Raw genomic sequence first — 17,720 nt, 5'->3', positions numbered from 1 at the left:
ATGTTCCTGTACCTTATTCTCCATATAAGCATATGCAGAATAGTGCTTCTCTGTCTCCAAGTCCTCCTTTGAATGCAAATTGTGTTCTCATAGTGCATCTCCTGCCATTGTTTCACACATCTTGTAAATTCTGCCATGTTTCATTTTTTAAAAATACCTTGAAACAAATGGCTCATTAAGCTTATTATTCACTACTAATTCTCGCATATTCCTTTTGTGGTAATTGAATTAAAGTCATTTGCAGCGTGCAGTCCCTATAATTGACCTGCTGTTTGGTCTGCTATGGGGGTGGTTTGTTCCTTTTGCCAGCAATCAGATGATGTACTTTTTAGAGCAAACCAGCCCATCCTAGGAGCATTCCCACCCACACCTTTATGGGTCCCTGTCAGAGGTTTTCTGTGTGGATAGGACCACTCTGTTTTGATTATTTTCCAGAGGTCACTAGGGTTGAACCAAAGCAGAGCTTGAGGTTTTGAATTTCCGTCCCAGTTTCAATTTTCCAGTATCATTCAGTGACTTAAGACAATAGCTATTTCAGGATACAGTACTGGGAAATGGAACACATCCTCTGCTTCTTTGTGAAGAGGCAGAAGAAGGAAGCAAAAGTTGTTAAAGAGTCTATTAGAACACCACTGGTGTACTATACTGTACTATTTACACCTTTAAAAAAATGAAAATTCTTCCCAGAAGGAGGAGAGATACCCACCAGTTTTGAAACTGGTGGTTTCAAAAAGTTTCTTGACAAGTTTTGGGGAGTTTCCTACTGTCTTGGCAAATGATCCTTTTGAGGTCTTGGCTGATCTCTGGAATGAGGAAATGGTCAAGGCTATTAACAGGATCACTCCTAAGTGCCTTCTCCCATGGACTGCAGCCAGACCTGCTCCTTAGTTTAGCAGGGAGCTGTGGATGATAAAATGTGTGGGGTGGAGACTAGAGTGGCAATGTTGGGAAACATGGAATCGATCTGATCGACCATGGGCTATGGCCCATTGAAAAGCCTACCCTGTGGCAGTTGTGGCAGCAAAGAAGCAATTCTCTTCCACCATTGCATTTGCACAACGCCATCCAGCAGAACTCTCTTCGGTGGTCAAGGGCTTGTTGCACAGATGGCCACAAGGGAAAGATGCCTGACTGGCATTGGCACCAGGGAACATGTAACCTCCTTATTGCAACAGCTTCACTGGCTGCCAGCCTGTTTCCAGGCTCAATTCAGAGTGCTGGTTATAGTCGATAAAGCCCTATACAGCTTGGGTCCAGACTATTCGAAAAATTGTATCACACCATATGAATCTTTTAAGATCTTCTGGGGAGGCCCTTCTCTTGATTCCACCATTTCCCCAAGCTTTTAAGATCTTCTGGAGAGGGCCTTCTCAGTAGATCCTCCCAGGCTTGGAATGCATTGCCCTGAAAAACCAGGTTGGCCCTTCCCTCTTGTCCCTCTGTCATCAAGCAAAAACCTCCCCTTTCAGGCAATCTTTTAAGCAATAAAGGTCTCAGGAATGCTATATTTATTAAACTTAAAAGATTTTTACATAGGTTTTATTAATGGTTTTTGATCTTGGTTTTAATGCTGACATATGTTTTCTAATATCGATGTACGTTTTTTAAAAAAAAAATCTCAAGCTCTGGTTTATTTAAAAATTGTTCATGATCGTGTAGTTTTACAGTAATTGTTGTGGGCCACCCTGGGTCCCCTATGGGAAGCAAGGTGACATATCAATCAGTCTCTCCCATTTCCTGCTTTATATATGAACAGCACAAATAGATGGCTAAAACACCCTTGTCCCGTGTATCTTGTTTAATTCTCAGAGACCATAATTGAAGATAGGCTTGTATAGCTTTAACTCTGCCAAGCAAAATAAGAGTTACAAGCCATGTGGCATGGCGTGCCAAGTAATTAGGAAGCCTCTTTTCTTTCTTTTTTCTTTTTAATTCCAAGCAGATTATAGAAACAGGTTTGTCAAGTCCATGGCACACTGTGTATTGTTAGGTGGAGCACCAGAGCTACACAGATAATCTCTTCATGCTATAAACCAGGGCTGAGAAAATCTTTGGGCTGACTCCCATCACCTCCACTTATCATGGCCAATCGTAAAGCATTGTGGGAACTGTAGTTCAGAATATGAAGAAAACCCAATGTTTCCCATTCCTGCTTTACGTATTAAACATTTACTTGGGAGTAACTAGAGACCAAATTGCTAACATGCACTGGATTATAGAGAAAGCCAGAGAGTTCCAGAAAAACATCTACTTCTACTTCATTGACTACACAAAAGCCTTTGACTGTGTGGACCACAGCAAACTATAAGTTCTTAAAGAAATGGGAGTGCCTGACCACCTTATCTACTGATAAATCTCTATGTGGGACAGGAAGCAACAGTTAGAACTGGATACGGAATGACTGATTGGTTCAAAATTGGGAAGGGAGTATGACAGTATCTCCGTGCTTATTTAACTTATATGCAGAATACATCATGTGAAAGGTTGGACTGGATGAATCCCAAACCAGAAACAAGATTGCTGGAAGAAATATCAACAACGTCCAATATGCAGATAATAACACTCTGATGGCAGAAAGTGAGGAAGAATTAAAGAACTTCTTAATGAGGGTGAAAGAGGAGAGCGCCAAAAACGGTCTGAAGCTCAACATAAAAAAAAACTAAGATCATGGCCACTGGTCCCCTCACCTCCTGGGAAATAGAAGGGGACGATATGGAGGCAGTGACAGATTTTACTTTCCTGGGCTCCATGATCACTGCAGATGGAGACAGCAGCCCGGAAATTAAAAGACGCCTGCTTCTTGGGAGGAAAGAAATGACAAACCTAGGCAGCATCTTAAAAAGCAGAGACATCACCTTGCCGAGAAAGGTCCGCATGGTCAAAGCTATGGTTTTTCCAGTAGCGATGTATGGAAGTGAGAGCTGGACCGTAAAGAAGGCTGACCACCGAAGAATTGATGCTTTTCAATTGTGGTGCTGGAGGAGACTCTTGAAAGTCCCCTGGACTGCAAAGAGAACAAACCTATCCATTTTGAAGGAAATCAACCCTGAGTGCTCACTGGAAGGGGACAGATCCTGAAGCTGAGGCTCCAATACTTTGGCCATCTCATGAGAAGAGAAGACTCCCTGGAAAAACCCCTGATGTTGGGAAAATGTGAAGGCAAGAGGAGAAGGGGACGACAGAGGATGAGATGGTTGGACAGTGTCATCGAAGCTACCAAAATGAATTTGACCTTACTCCGGGAGGCAGTGGAAGACAGGAGTGTGTGCTCTGGTTCATGGGGTCACAAAGAGTCGGACATGACTTAACGACTAAACAACAAGAAGTCCTGTTTGGCCCAGTGGGATTTACTTCCAATGGCATACATACATGATCAGTCTGCCAGTCTTCAAGTAGGCTGTGATATGAGGTGAACACTTGAGTCAGACTGGAAAAGTTACTTTTTGGACTACAACTCCCAGAATTCCCTATCTAAGTGGCCATGCCAGCTGGAGGAATCCCAAGGGCAGCCACCCAAAAAAGGCAAATTTTCCAAAGTCTAAGTATTTTTTCCCTTTTTGTTAATATAGTAGTGTGTCTACCTCTGTCCTTTGGACAACGTTCAGGATACTAGTTAATAAATGGCTTAATTCATTTTCTAAAGATTGTGGAATGTTTATGCAAAATATAGTCTAAATCAGCCATTTTCAACCTTTTTTTTCACCATGGCCATAAACACAATATGAAAGAAATATAGGCTAGATCAGGATTGTAAAAGTTGCATAATGAGCCTTATAAGGTGGTTTATGAAGAATTGTTTCCAGTCTGTGGCCCCCTTCAAATGTGCCAGGGGTCATTCGAGTGTATTGTGGTAGCATGGCCCTCGCCCAATACACACTGGACTTTCACCGTATGAATGTTTACTTTAATTCAAATATAAATACAGCACACCTTGCCAGGTTGGAGAGGACTTTAACCAGGTAACTGGTACAGAGTTTGAATTCTTTTACCAATATAACTTCTTATGCGGCTGGGTGCAATCCTTCCACCATCCTCAAATTAACAGGGCAGATCAAACGTTAGTAACTTGTGTTGTTTCTTACTTTGCATGTATGCCAGGCAGGGATGGCAGTAACTCCTTAGGACTGTTATGAAAAAAAGGAATAAAACCTGGATTTCCATTCAAAATGTCTGGGAATAATGCCCTAGAAAGCAATGGCAAGCTGTTGTTATATCCAACTTTTATAGCTTTACTCCCAGTTGTTATATTATCTCTCCGAAGTTGTTATAATTAACTATATTTCTCCTTATAGAACTTGTTGCTTCCAACTTCTATCTCTGTGCACCTACTTTCTGGGGGCTAACTGGGCATGGGCAAATTCAAGGCCCCTAGCTTTGAAGTGATAGAGCGTAGCCTTTGAACCAAAAATGGATCAGAGTGGCCTTCAAGCAGGATGCTCTCACGGGGGACATGTCCTCTGAAATGAGACATGTGGTCACCCTAAGTATCCTTTGATTTAAAAGCTTGGTGAAGAAGACCTGAAGGCACTTCCTTATCGCCACCCACCCACACCCCATTTATAACCTCAGTCCTAGTGACGGCTTCCTTTGCTTAACTCCTGAATTTTCTGGCTGCTGCTATGATGAGGAGCAGGGCTAGTTTTCTTTTATTTTCTTTTTAAGTGGCAGCATTTCAAGAAGAAACAACTCTGCGGGCAGCCAGCTGCTCCTGAGTGCCTCTTGTTCCCTCAGCATGTATGGAATCCAGCGTTAGTGAATGTCCTAGTTAGTGGACATTTAGTGACGTGACTATTTAATATTTAGTAATATTTGGTAACTTCAACTGCTATAGTTTTAGAAGAGGTAGACGTCTTAGTTTGTGCAAGCATATCAGGTAACATCCAAAGAAACAAAAAAGGACAAAAACGAGGTGGCACTTTAAAGATTAACTATTATATTTTAATGTGAGCTTTTGTGGATCAAATCTACTTCTTCAAACATATGGGGGAAAATGAAATACAGCCTTTGTCTGGTTATTTGCTTTCTCTTCTATTTACAATACAACTTAACACCAAACATAGACCATAAATTACTGCACATGAGATGTAATCACACAACCAAGATTCTTAAAGCCAATGAATGATTTGAATGTTTTACTTGTGATTTCTGTATTTCATTATTTCCTCATACAATGTCTGAAGAAGTGTGATTTCAATCTCAGGTGGTTTTTGTTTTGTTTTGTTTTTTTGGTTTCTCATCTTTTTGCCCCTTCCAAACCTTTCTTTCGTACTTCTGTGTTCCAGGGAGAACGCTATGGTGCTTCCATGATGCAGGGACACTACAATGGGTCCTAGCTCTATGGATGTGTCTCTCCTCTTTGGTGCTGTCCGTTGCTCTTTAGTAAAGCTGCTTTATGCTCAAAAGAGATGTACTGGAGAGGACCAGAATGTTTGTGATCATTCACACCGGCCAGTTCAAGAACTGGAATACGTCACTGAAGCCAACAGTCTCCCAGGGCAGCAAGAAGCCTTTTCCATATCCTCCCCAAAGGTCTTGGTATAACTACGTAATGGGAAGAGAAGTTGATCTTGTCTCTTCCTTTGCTGGCCCCACTTCTCAGCTGGAATTTATTTATTTATTTATTTGATTCGTATACCACCCCATTGCCAATTGTTTTGCCCTCCTCTCCACTCTGGGAAGGAAGGTGGAGAAATGTCTTTGGATGAGCAAATGACTGCTGCTGACTGCAAGCATGCTTCTGGTTGGGAGGAAAAAAGTGGCAGCAAATGTGATGGCATCTATGAAAAAAAAAACATTAGTTTATAAAGCATTCATTTTGTCCTGGCTTTTTTTAAAAACTTGGCATGATGTCCAAAATGGAAGACTAAAAGCTTTCAAGAACTGCTTGTGGTAACGTAATTTTCAATCCCCGGAAATAATATGAAATAATAAACGTATAACTGCAGTCATTATTGATGTGTCTATTATTTCGCCTTTTTTGGAACTGAATTGGCTTTGTTTTAAATTTTCAGGGTATCTGTGAAGATATATCACATGGACATAGAATGTATTACATGTGAAATGTGAAAGAAAAAGTGAACAATAGAAAGTTGAACAAGGGATTCTCTAGTTATATGAGAAAATAAATCAAGAATGACTCAGCAAGTTGTCCCATTTATCAGTTGGTTAAAAAACAACTACTACCAAACATGTTGAAACAGAGGTCAATGAAGTTTCTTGTAATTCGCAAACATTAATCATGTGAAGGGCAGCAAGAGTCAGGCTGTTGCAGAAGAGACAGTATCACCAGTGAATGATAAAAGTAAAGGAGGAACCAGAGAAACTTATCAGACCTTTTTGTTTTAAGAGCAAATTGCGGCAGTGATCTAGCTGAGTGGACAGTACAGCAAATGCCTTTAATTTACTATGGAGAAAATACTCTTGCAGGATTTAGGTTCTGACTGCTCAGTCAGTTTGGGGAAGCAAGGGTATGCATACAAAGAACATTTCAGTTCCTGGCAAATGGGGCATTACTGTGACAGGCATTTTGGGACTTTGTGTAGATCTAGGTTTGGTTCCTTCCTTTTTAAAATTCATTTTTCATTGGGTAAGGGAAGATCATAGGGAAGGGGATTTGGATCAGGATATTGGGGTAAATAAAAAATACAGAATGTGATAGAGAACAGTATACTGTATTTTTTGCACCATAAGACTCACTTTTTTCCCACAAAACAGGGGTGTGGAAAGTCTGTGCGTCTTATGGAGCTAAGAAAACAGATTGTATTTTCCTGTTTTCTTCTCCTAAAAAATTGGTGCGTCTTATGGAAAGGTGCGTCTTATGGAGCGAAAAATACGGTATATCATTATTACATTTGTTGATGTGTTTCTTACTAAGCTTTTACACATCATTTTTTCCTAAGTCTTTAAATTCTAAAATTGTATCTAATATTTTCTTTCTCATAATTTTAACTCATTCATGTTCTCATATCTCATTCAATTATACAAAAGTCCCCACTTTTTTCTAGCCTCAGCAATTTAATTGTCTTTTAATACTTCAGTTAATATCCATCTCTGCTGCTTCAATATTTTTTTTCTATTAACTCCTGGGTTGTTGGAGCCTCCTCTTTTTTCCCCATTATTTGGCATATAAAATTCTTGCTGCTATAGTTATATGTATGTATGATCAAATATCTTTTTTCTTTTTCTATCGAGTCTGGTATTATTGCCAACAAAAACAATTCAGGTTCATATGGAATTGGGGATAACTCATAGACTAGTTTCCAAAAACTCTTAGCTTCCCTACAAGTCCACCACATATGATAAAAGCTACCTTCTTTTGATTTGCATTTCCAACATTTGTTAGAGGCACTTTGATATATTTTTGATAATTTTTCAGGTGTCATATACCATCTATAGGACATCTTACACATATTTTCTTTGAAATTAATTGCTTTTGTTAGCTTAATATTACCTTCCCATATTTGTGACCATGACTTTAAGTTAATATTGTGGTCCACATTTTGGGCCCATTTTATCACATATTCTTTATTTCATCTTGTGTTTTTAATTCTAGTAGATAATTGGGTAAGGGTTTGGTTTCTTAATGTAGCACCACTCGTCAAACACGCACCCTACTCAAAAAGAATCTGCTCTAACTTTCAGTACTAAAAAGGGGGCGGGTTCCCTGGAAGATGAGACCAACAGAACATCAAGGTTAGACACTGAAGCTGTTGGGCTGTATTGGACTAAACAGGGTCACTTAAATCTGAGATTTAAAATGATCTTTGCATCATCATGCAAAGGGATCAGAAGGTTTTCGGACAGGAAGCCATGTGGCACCTCAAAGCAACTCTCCTTCAGCCTCTATGCCCCTGCATCCTGTTAGCTCCCTCACTGTGGGGAGTAAGGCAGGGTTCTCAAACTCAATTTTCCTGGGGGCCACTGGAGACAGAGTCTGGGTGAGGCTGGGCTGCATCAGATTTTCTGCCAAGCAGAGCAAGAGCCCAAGGAAGCCGCCCAGGAGTTTCCTTAGCCCAGCTGGGGCTCCGAGGAGGAGGAGGAAAGGCACGTGAGTCCTCGTCGCCAGCCACGACCACCTCCCGCTCCTTCTTCACTACCAGCAGCAGCAGCAGGACGAAGAAGCGGAGAAGGGAGGGAGCACCGGCGACTGCCTAGGCGGGGGCGGGCACGATATAAAATTTTTAAAAACTCACAGAATCGCCTTGCCAAAGGAGAAAAGCCCCCATCGGTACCCATCAGATTTTCTGCCAAGTGGAGCAAGAGCCCGAGGAAGCCGCCCAGGAGTTTCCTCAGTCCAGCTGGGGCTCTGAGGAGGAGGAGAAGGGGGCAGGAAAAGCAGGGGCCACAAACTATCATCTGGCAGGCTGCAAATGGCCCCCGGGCTGCATGTTTGAGACCCCTGGAGTAAGGGATTCCCCCCCCCCATTTCTTGGTAGGTAACCAACCACCTCATTGGCTCGTCACACAAGTGACATAGCACCAAATCACTGTGGGAGACATCTAGCTGTGGTGCTTTAGTTGAATACCAATGACCACATATTCTGGAAACCAAACTAAAATGGAGTGATCATATCCACACTTTAAAAAAAAAAAAAAAAAAAAAAAAAAAAAAAAAAAAGCACTAGCTCTTGCCAGGGGTGCAAAAAGGTGCAGGTAGGCGTGGATAAGGACTGAACTGATTCACGATTGTCTGTGTGTCATGTGGTTGCCCCAAAATGGAACGAACCAACCCATTCCCAAAGGAGTCCAAAATGTGAGATAAAGTACCATCTGCTTGATTTGTAATCAAGTTCTGCATGTTGAATTCTTAACCATCATATGAGCCCTGAAGCTTGTGAAGCAGACTCCTTTCTTCCAAGAACTATCAAGAGCTACTTGTTCTTTTTTCTTTTTAATTATGTGAATCTCAAGTAAAAAACAAACACATACATACCACCATCATTTTTCTGTACATTATGGCAGTATGTGATATAAACCCTTCCCCTCTCTGCTCCCAAAGGAAGTGCTTGTCTGTTAAAAAGACTTCTACGGGTCTCGTACATCCTGTAGGTATTTCACACCAGCTCCTTTCTTTACATGGGCTTTAATTCTGTTGCTGGTATCTAAAGCTTTCGAGTTGTTCTAATTTTACAGTATCTCATTTGGTAAGAAAGACAAGTTCCGTTTGCTTTTGTGAATGAAGTCAGTAGATCAAAACGTCAGCAAAACAACTAAAAGAGATCCTGCTGCAGTTGAGCACAACTATCTGCCCACATGAAATTGCATCATTCTTACGATCAAGAGACTTCAGAAATCCAGTTGCATGTCTAGAAAGAAGAAACATAAACACGGTTAGGGTGAAGGCATCTAACATATTGCATCTTGCATTACTATGGGAGCTGGTAATCCAGGAGGGAGAACCCTGTAGAATTTTAATATTCTTTCCTGACATGATAATCCTTTTTTTTTTTTGGGGGGGGGGGGGGAGGTAAATGAATTCAATTTCTTTCAACAGGTGATATGTGGAGCTAAAGTGTCAAATCCTTGTGGATTTAGAAAATTCCTGTCATAGTGGATCTGGGTTCTCACTGGTGCTGCTTCTCAAGTTATTCTAAGTTGCATGAAACATATATGATGCAAAATCTCCAGGAATATTCATAGAAATTTGAAGCTGCATGGTATTTAAAATGCATACAAAAGTTTTACCCCAAACATCCCTATGTCTCCCTGCTTTGCCACTATTTTACTTTGTTTCATTTTCTCAACTTCTGAGCTGCCCAATAACCAGAATTCTCTGTGCAACAGATAGCTCAGTGGTTTAGGTATTTGGCTGCATGGCCAGAGGTTGGGAGTTCGATTCCCCACTATGCCTCCTTGACAGGGGCTTGATGATCCATAGGGTCTCTTCCAGCTTTGCAGTTCTATCATGATGAATGTGCAATGCACCATTTAGCCTAACATCTCTATGCTCTGTTTTCCCATCCACCACAAACAGCAGCCAATTCTATGGAACAGAAAAAGAATGCAATGACCTCAAGGTACAGCTGTTCCACATGTCACAGGGATGACACTTTTTAGTGCTTTGTTCCACCCTAAAGTCTAGCTCACAGAGTATAATACCTCAAGTTCCAAATCAAGGTGTATTAGAATAATCAAACTGCAATCTAAGGAATACAATGGTGGTTACAGTGTTCCTGTTCTGCAAAAATGTGGTGTTCTATAAAAGTAACTTTTAAAGCAAAGTACTTGTGGGATTGCCACTAAAACCAATTCCACACAGTAAGGAGGGGCAACATTCAGAGACTTGAACAATCCAGCATCCTCCTCCTGCCCCACAAGCTTACCACTAGTCCTCAGGCGTTCCCCTCGGTGAGAGTTTTCCATTTCCTCCACAAACTGTTCAAAGACTTTCACATATGGAGCAAGGCTGGTCTTCCTGTAATCTGTAGAAAGGAATTGAGGGGAGGGGAGTAGGTTTCATTGTTATTTTAAACTGTAAACATTTTTAGCCCTCAAGCAAGCTTGCACAATAAAATCTGATACAATAATAGACATTAAGCACTCAAACAAGCCAGTTATAAAATAACTAGTCTAGAAAATATGGGGGAGAAAGCAATACGTAATAATAGCAAAGTACTTCCAGCAGTTCAAAAAATACATACACAAAAGCTGAAGAAAATAAATGCATATTTAGGGCTTTCCTGAAGTGTTTGGTGTTTGCTGCATCCTTTATACAGGATGGGTCATAAGTCATGGGGAGAAAGGAAGCATAGAAATATTTTAAATAAATAAACAAATAACAGGCATTTCTTTTATCCACAGAAGTCTGAAGAAAGAACCGGAATTATTGAGTTGTGAGCTTATGAACCATTGTGTTTAAGGCATATCTACATTTGCTGCTATTCCTGGGAAAGTATTCTGAGAAATAGCTGGAGCATCCTGAGGTTGCTCTGGGATGCTCCCCCTCCTCCCCACCCCCAAAAAGAACCTCTCATTAAAAAAGGAAAGAAAAGAAACAGGAAAGGCAGGAAAATTTAAAAGGATGTCTTTCTCTACAGTGAAGGAAAGTGGGCATAGTGCCCTTTCAGAGGTGACAGAACTGCAACCTCCAGCCTTCCCTGGTAGGGAACAACAAAGAAGAGCACTGTAAATTGGGAGGTTTCCAGAGCTGCCTCCTCCACGTCGCTCACCTTTGCTTCTACGAGTGCATTCTACCTCCGCTTCGTTTTCCTTTTCATCCCCTTCACCATTCCTAATTGTGTCCAGCTCGTGACAGAGGCGGCTACAAAACATAAACATGACAACAATACTAAGAACTCCTAAAGCACACCCAGACACCAGTCTTTGCCCGTGTGCTACAGCGCTCATGTACTCTTTTTATTCCGGCGTTGTATGTGTTCAGAATTTGCGCAGTCTTTGAAAGTGGCAGTAGCAGCAGAGAGAGAAGCAGAGGGAGTGCCGGGGACCTCTTCTGAGCAAATGAATTGCGGGGGGGGGGGGGGGAGAGAGAAGAGTCTGTCCCCCTCATAGGCATCTGCTTCATCTCTGATGGCAGGAGCACTGGAGCAGAGCTTGTGAGGATCACAGAATTCAGCAGTCCTAGGCATTACAGCCAAAGATCATGGAAACGGCACTCCAGTGGCACCTGAAGAACCACTGTTGCCTCTGCGTAATGGAACTGAATGACCAGCTCCCAATGCCAGCTTCAAAAGTAGCAAAGTGTGGTCCAATTTCCTTACCAAGGAACTCCGGTGATACTGCCCAAAACCAGCTAATTCATACCTGATTGTGGGAACAGCAAATGGATCAAATTCATCCAGTTTATTCAAGTCAATTGGAACTGAAATACGCCCTGAAAGAGGCAAGAATCAGCATCACTAGAGGTCCCCTTCACATATTATTCATCCAAAGGGGCAAACCCACAGCCTTTGCCACCCACTTGTGGGTGTGGATGATTAGAACAAGTACGTGGCATGGATTCCGGCACCCTGGTCACATCCATCTCTAGAACTTTGGACAGTCTTTGCAAATAAAATCATCAGGTGACCAACCTGTTTTGGGGTGAACACTGAAAGGGCTCTTCAGTAAATGGTTGATTCCTTTGCTAACGTTGATATCCAGCCGGGGAAAACAGTACTGTAGCATGATCTCTGGCTCTGTTTTCTGTTGTGACTTGGAAGAAGATGAAAATATTGGAAAAGATGAACATCAGGAGTGTTACAAACATCTCTTCTGCACATGTGCAGCACAGCTTTATGCAGGGAGGTTACTGTTCTATAAAAAAACTGCTAGGCTATCAAGAGTGTTCACAAGCACGCTCTGCAACTCACCCCTTCACGCATGCGCACGAGTGCCTGTGTGAAGGGGGGGATGGGCACGTGTGCAGGCGCCTCTGCGCATGCACGAAGGGGTGAGGGAGCGCTCACGTCGGTGCTAGCGAGTGGGTGCTCCCCCACTGTTTCGCACATGCGCCCGAAAGCGCACGCACACACCTGCTGGGACACCCCTGCCTTCTTTGGAGGCTCAGCCAGTCCACGGTCCCAAAAAGGTTGGGGACCGCTGTTCTAGAAGCTCTGGATCACAAATTCTGTAACCCTGCCTCCACTCCCCAAGTCGGTTGGGAGATTATTTATTGCGTTTATATACTGCCCACCTAGTGGCAAGTCATTACTCTGAGTGGTTTACAAAGTCAGACACATATCCACATCTAATTCAGCAATAACAAAATCAAAACCAAACGTACACATAATATAACATAATCCCTTGGATGGTGACAGCTAAATCAAATAAAATTCCATAGGATGGGTTGAGAAATCTCTCACATGAGAAGGATATTCCTGAATGCCTATTTCAATAACTCAATTTTAACCTGCTTCCTGAAGGACAGAAGGGAGGGAGCTTGGAGCACTTCAACAGGCAGCACTTTCCACACTGTGGCAGCCATCACCAAAAAGGCCCTGTTCCTGGTGGTTGTTTTCTGGGCCTTCTTTGGGGTGGCCACCCACAGCAATGAAGGCTGAGAGGAAAGAGTGGTCTGGGAGAAGATGTAAGGGAGAGGTGCTCTGACCGAGGTCGCAAACCACTTACAGCCTTGTAAGTTAGAATTAGCACTTTGAATTTGACATGGAAGCAGACAGGGAGCCAAGGTAAACTTTCCAGAATTTTGGAGAAATGGCAATATCTGGAAGTAACCGAGATCAACCCGGCAGCCGCATTTTGAGTGACGGATTTTTTTAGTCCAAACACAACTGCAGAGCATCCAGTTAGAGAACACTCAGTTAGTTTCAAGAATCTGTTCAATAAGCGATGCTTTTGTTAAGGGATCCATTAAGATGGTCCTCCAGTGGCGCACGGACTATTTCATTTTTTAAAAGAAAAACCTACATAACTCTTCAACAAAAAAATAAGATAAACAAGAATAAGCTTCCTTTAAAAACCAGTTGGAATAGGGGAAGCAACCTTAAAACAGATTAATGGAAATAGTGCTACAACCCGGTCAGATGTTAGAAACTTTAAGAAGATAAAAATATCTTCCTCATCATAACTTTGTACGCACCAACATCTCCAGACTGCCACTCTCTCTACAGAGTACTCAGGGTGGTCAGATCCAGAAAGAGAGGTTCACATGTGGTCCCCTTCCAGCTGAAGGACCACAGAGTTGGCTTTCCAACTAAGAGATCACAGAACCCTGGGCCTTACTGCAGCCTGGCCTTAATTAACACACAAGCGAGCAAGCCCTCAAGGATGTGTCATATTGTTCTTCCCAGTTACCTCTGTAGCAATGATTAATTGTGATCAGTTTCAAACCCAGCCATCAATTCCTACCCTTGGCCAGGAAGTTGGTATCTTGTGCTTTGCTGTTTATGATCCTGCAGCAGAGGCAACCACAAGATTTGGGCGACTCACCTTTTTTGCCTCGTATTTTTCCAACTTTTGTTTCAAAATTTTCCAGCGCTGGACTGAATCAAGGTTTTTCTTAGAAAATTCTGACAGAAGATCAGCTCTAACGGGTGGATGAATCATTAAGGAATTTCATAATTGGCCCAAAACACTGTCGTCCCCCAGGCAGAAAATGGCACACACCCCACTGCCAAAGACGAGCAACACAGGGGCATTGCTCTCAATGGTTTCACAGAAGTTTCTCTGTGTTATGGCTTCTGCCCCATAGATCGGATATGCCTCTCCCTCTCAGAAGATATGTACTGTCTCCTGATTGTTGTAAGCCACCCTGGGTCCTTTTTAAAGAAAAAAGCAGGTTAAAAATAGTTTAAATAAAATAAATAAATAAAATACTCATGATCTACCTCTTGCTTTCTCACATACGGCAGCATTATTTCTCTGGAATTTATAAAGGTGAAATTGATCACTGACCGATCTGCCAAGACAAAGGCACTGATATTTTAGATGTCAGAGACACAACTCCATCCTCCTTTTTTTGTAGCAGGTTAAGTCTGTTTAGAACTAGCACTACAATCTCTCAGAAAACATAGCAATGCCAGAGGTCATACTGACCTCTTTGTAAGGATTAAAGCTTAACCCACAAAAGTGGGAGGGCAGAATAAAATGGGAAGGAAGTATTCTGAAGGGTTAGAATTCCCCGTGTCATACTCTCTAGTGCACTGCTCTGGAAAGAGGAGGAGAGAAAAATCTCTGTGGGAAAGTTAATCCTACTGATCAGGCTTAAGCCTAGGAGGGCAGACCTTGAAGTTGTCTTCTAGACTTGCTAGGATTCATTTCCCCCCAATTTTTCCACATAGCTTCAATGCAGGAATACTAAGCCTTCTACCAGGAGTTGCAAGCCTTCTTATAACATATGGCCAGCTGCGATTTCTGGGCACCTTAACTAGTAATCTGTAATGTCTTACTAGACATGGAAAACTATTTTCCCAAAACAGCCCTCAGGGTTTTTTTAGACCTCCCAAAAGGATATGCTCTGGAACCAGCGCCAACACTTTTTCGTATCTCTCCTTAGTTCCAAGTATGTCTTGACCAATCAGGGCATACTCCTCAAAGTAATTTTTCACCACGTCTATTGATTTTCTAGCACACAAGAGGAGGATATCAGAGATGGGCTTCTGAACGTTTAATATTTCTCGGGGGGGGGGAAAGGGGGAATTTTAGTAGATGCCACTTGTTGTGCAAAGTGGAGAAACTGAAACACACTCATTCATTTTTTGTTTGCTCCAGCCCGGAACCAGTGAAATATCTATAGTTGCAGACAATACAAAATACAGCGGCATAGTTTTGCTGAAATGCCACATCAAACTATCCCAAAACACCACAAACACTACCAGCAGGAAACTGGGAGAAGAGTGGGCCTTTCTACTATGCACAAGCATGCCGTGAACCAACACACAAAGATTTTCAGTTTCCTGCAGACAAGTCTCTCAAAGCACAATTGCAGACTGAAGTACACATCAAAGTATCTTATCCTATTACCACTCTAAGGGAAGAACACTAATCAGGTCACACCCCGTTTTTATTTAAAAACTGGAGGTTGAAACCCTGAGTGTTTTTCCAACTTAGTTATTCAGCAGGAGAAGGAATATATTTAAACTAAGTCTGAACTGCCCTCAGGGTTTCAGCCTCCAGTTTTGGGGTGTTGGGAGCAGCCAGGGAGATCTCCTGTGCTTTAAAGCCTCCCCATCCAGCCTGGGCCCTGCCAGCAATTTCACCTGGAAACAGAAGCTCAGTGTGGAAAAGCCTTCTGAGGAGGGAAACTTGCCTTCTAGCCTCACTGACAGCTGTCTCTATAGCGCCTACTCCTGCTTGTATTCTCTATCAGATACTCCCAAGGTTAATATGTTGAAGCCATACTCTTTTATGCCATAGAAATTCTCAGTGCAACTTAAAAGAACATTTAATATGTTAAACGTGGTTAAGCCAGTACCACGGCTGACATTCAGGATGGGCCACCTCACCACGCACATCAGCAATTCCCAAACTTTTCCCTCTCACACCCTCTTTCTGAATTATGAGAAACCCTCACATCTCTCCACCTCTCCTTTCCCATATTCAAACATAAATATTTAGTAAAACTTTTATTAAAAATAAGCACAAGCAATTTGTCTTGTAATTAAAAGTTAATCCCCTATTTGGAACTTCTCCATGTCCATTCTTCCAGGGGGTGCCCCCCCACACCCAGTTTGAGAACCAAATCTGTACAAGCATAAGCCACACAGTCTCTAGTTATCCCAATGACTGACCTGATGAAAGGGTGAATGTTGTCTGGGAGGGTCACCTTCTTGACCATCTCTTCGCCACCCTACCAAATGTTAAGAATAAGAAATGTGAGTCTAGGTTTATTGCCCCCCCCCATGTCTGGAAATAGAAATATAACAAATAAAGGCCCAGGATGGATTGGAACAAATAACCATAATGACCCAGTCATTTACCAAGGGGCTCCTGCTTCTTTAATAGTAGTAAACAGAGAGTTTTCAAAAGTGCAACTTTCTCCATTTCTACGTAACAAGCCTCCCCTTATCCCAGAGCCTCTCTTCTTGGTCACTCTCATAAAGCACAGAGCTGCATTTCATTTAAAGGTAGTTCCAGACATGAAACAAAAAGCACCATTTGACTGGAAAGGTAAAAACAAAAAGATCTCTAATAACTCTGAGTCAAGCCTGATTATAACTCAGCTTAGCAAAAAGAAAAGCAACCTAGGCAGAGTTGTGTCTTTTCACTAGGTGCTGGAGAACTCTCCGATAGGCAAACAACACTATTTTCTATCTCAAAGTAATACAGCACACACTCAGTTGTTTGCACACATCGGCCCTGTGGACACAACCTGCCACAAAGCAGCTGCGGCAAATCCTTGTTGCTTCTCTCGGAAAGCTGCAACGTTTTCAACCAACGTGATCCTCACCAGGGTGTAATAAACACAAAGAGAAAACCCCCTGCTCCAGCGTCCTGTTTCTATGTCCAATGCATTAGCTTCCTCTAGCTTTGCCTCTCCTGCAACATTTTCAAAAATCAACTAAAACATTGATGTTTTGGCAGGCCTTCCCCCCTTAGTTAATCCCTGATTCCCCTTTTATTTTCTTTCCCTAGTGTTAAAACTTAGTGTTGAAAGTTCTTTTTATGTAAAACTGTTTTTTATTCATTGTTGTACCCCTTGTTGTAAGCCGCCTAGAGTGGTCTAATCGGCTAGATAGGTGGGATATAAATAGAATAAATAAATAAATAAACAGGTTGCAGAGGAGGAAAAGAAGGGAAGCAGAAATGGCTCTGCTAAGAGACTAGACATTTTGCTCTTTGAACTCGTTTTCCACTGCCAGCTAGTCAGGATAGGAAAACCAGCCATATCCAGCTTTCTCATGTCTGCCCATCATAAAAACCTTTAATATTAAAGAGTAGCACTCAGGCTTTCCTGCTTTCCTTTTTCTTCCCTTCCCTTTGTCTTCTCGTGTCATGATAAAATTCGCTTCTTTCCTAAATGCACTTGTACCTTCACCACAGTGAGATATTCAATGGCTGCAGAGCGGAGCGCTGAAGACCACTTCCGGACAGAATCATCACACACCCAGCAATGCACACCTCTGCGTCCCGAATATACCCAAAGACGATGCTTGAGACCAAAGTCCTCTGGAGGTGCAGAAAGGAGGTTAGAAAGCAGAGAGTGATCACACAGCTTTGGCTACAATAAAACAAACCAAATACAAGGTCACCCCATTCCACAGAGTTTTACTGCACAATCCTAATGACAACCCTGCAAGGTACGACAACCGTCTCATTCACAATTG

The 17,720-nt window shown here is 42.1% G+C and overlaps 1 protein-coding gene across 2 annotated transcripts in view; it reads right to left on the bottom strand.

The window, feature by feature from the left end:
• Nucleotides 1-8,874: 8,874 nt before the first annotated feature.
• The window catches only part of PRIM1 (DNA primase subunit 1), a 45,269-nt gene continuing 36,423 nt past the window's right edge, over nucleotides 8,875-17,720 (bottom strand). For both annotated transcript variants that reach the window (XM_072990820.2, XM_072990821.2), the window contains exons 5-13: nucleotides 17,426-17,562; nucleotides 16,185-16,243; nucleotides 14,910-15,018; nucleotides 13,885-13,989; nucleotides 12,030-12,150; nucleotides 11,761-11,830; nucleotides 11,169-11,260; nucleotides 10,323-10,421; nucleotides 8,875-9,305 (exon numbers count right to left, since the gene is read on the bottom strand). In XM_072990820.2, the coding sequence (XP_072846921.2) occupies nucleotides 9,286-9,305; nucleotides 10,323-10,421; nucleotides 11,169-11,260; nucleotides 11,761-11,830; nucleotides 12,030-12,150; nucleotides 13,885-13,989; nucleotides 14,910-15,018; nucleotides 16,185-16,243; nucleotides 17,426-17,562 (812 nt within the window). In that variant the 3' untranslated portion in view covers nucleotides 8,875-9,285. The remainder of the gene's footprint in view (nucleotides 9,306-10,322; nucleotides 10,422-11,168; nucleotides 11,261-11,760; nucleotides 11,831-12,029; nucleotides 12,151-13,884; nucleotides 13,990-14,909; nucleotides 15,019-16,184; nucleotides 16,244-17,425; nucleotides 17,563-17,720) is intronic.

This window comes from Pogona vitticeps, chromosome 2, assembly GCF_051106095.1.
Source record: "Pogona vitticeps strain Pit_001003342236 chromosome 2, PviZW2.1, whole genome shotgun sequence".
NCBI classification, from domain to species: Eukaryota; Metazoa; Chordata; class Lepidosauria; order Squamata; family Agamidae; genus Pogona; species Pogona vitticeps.
The sequence above is the reverse complement of the archived record's forward strand: the minus strand, read 5'-3'. Positions and strand labels throughout refer to the sequence as shown.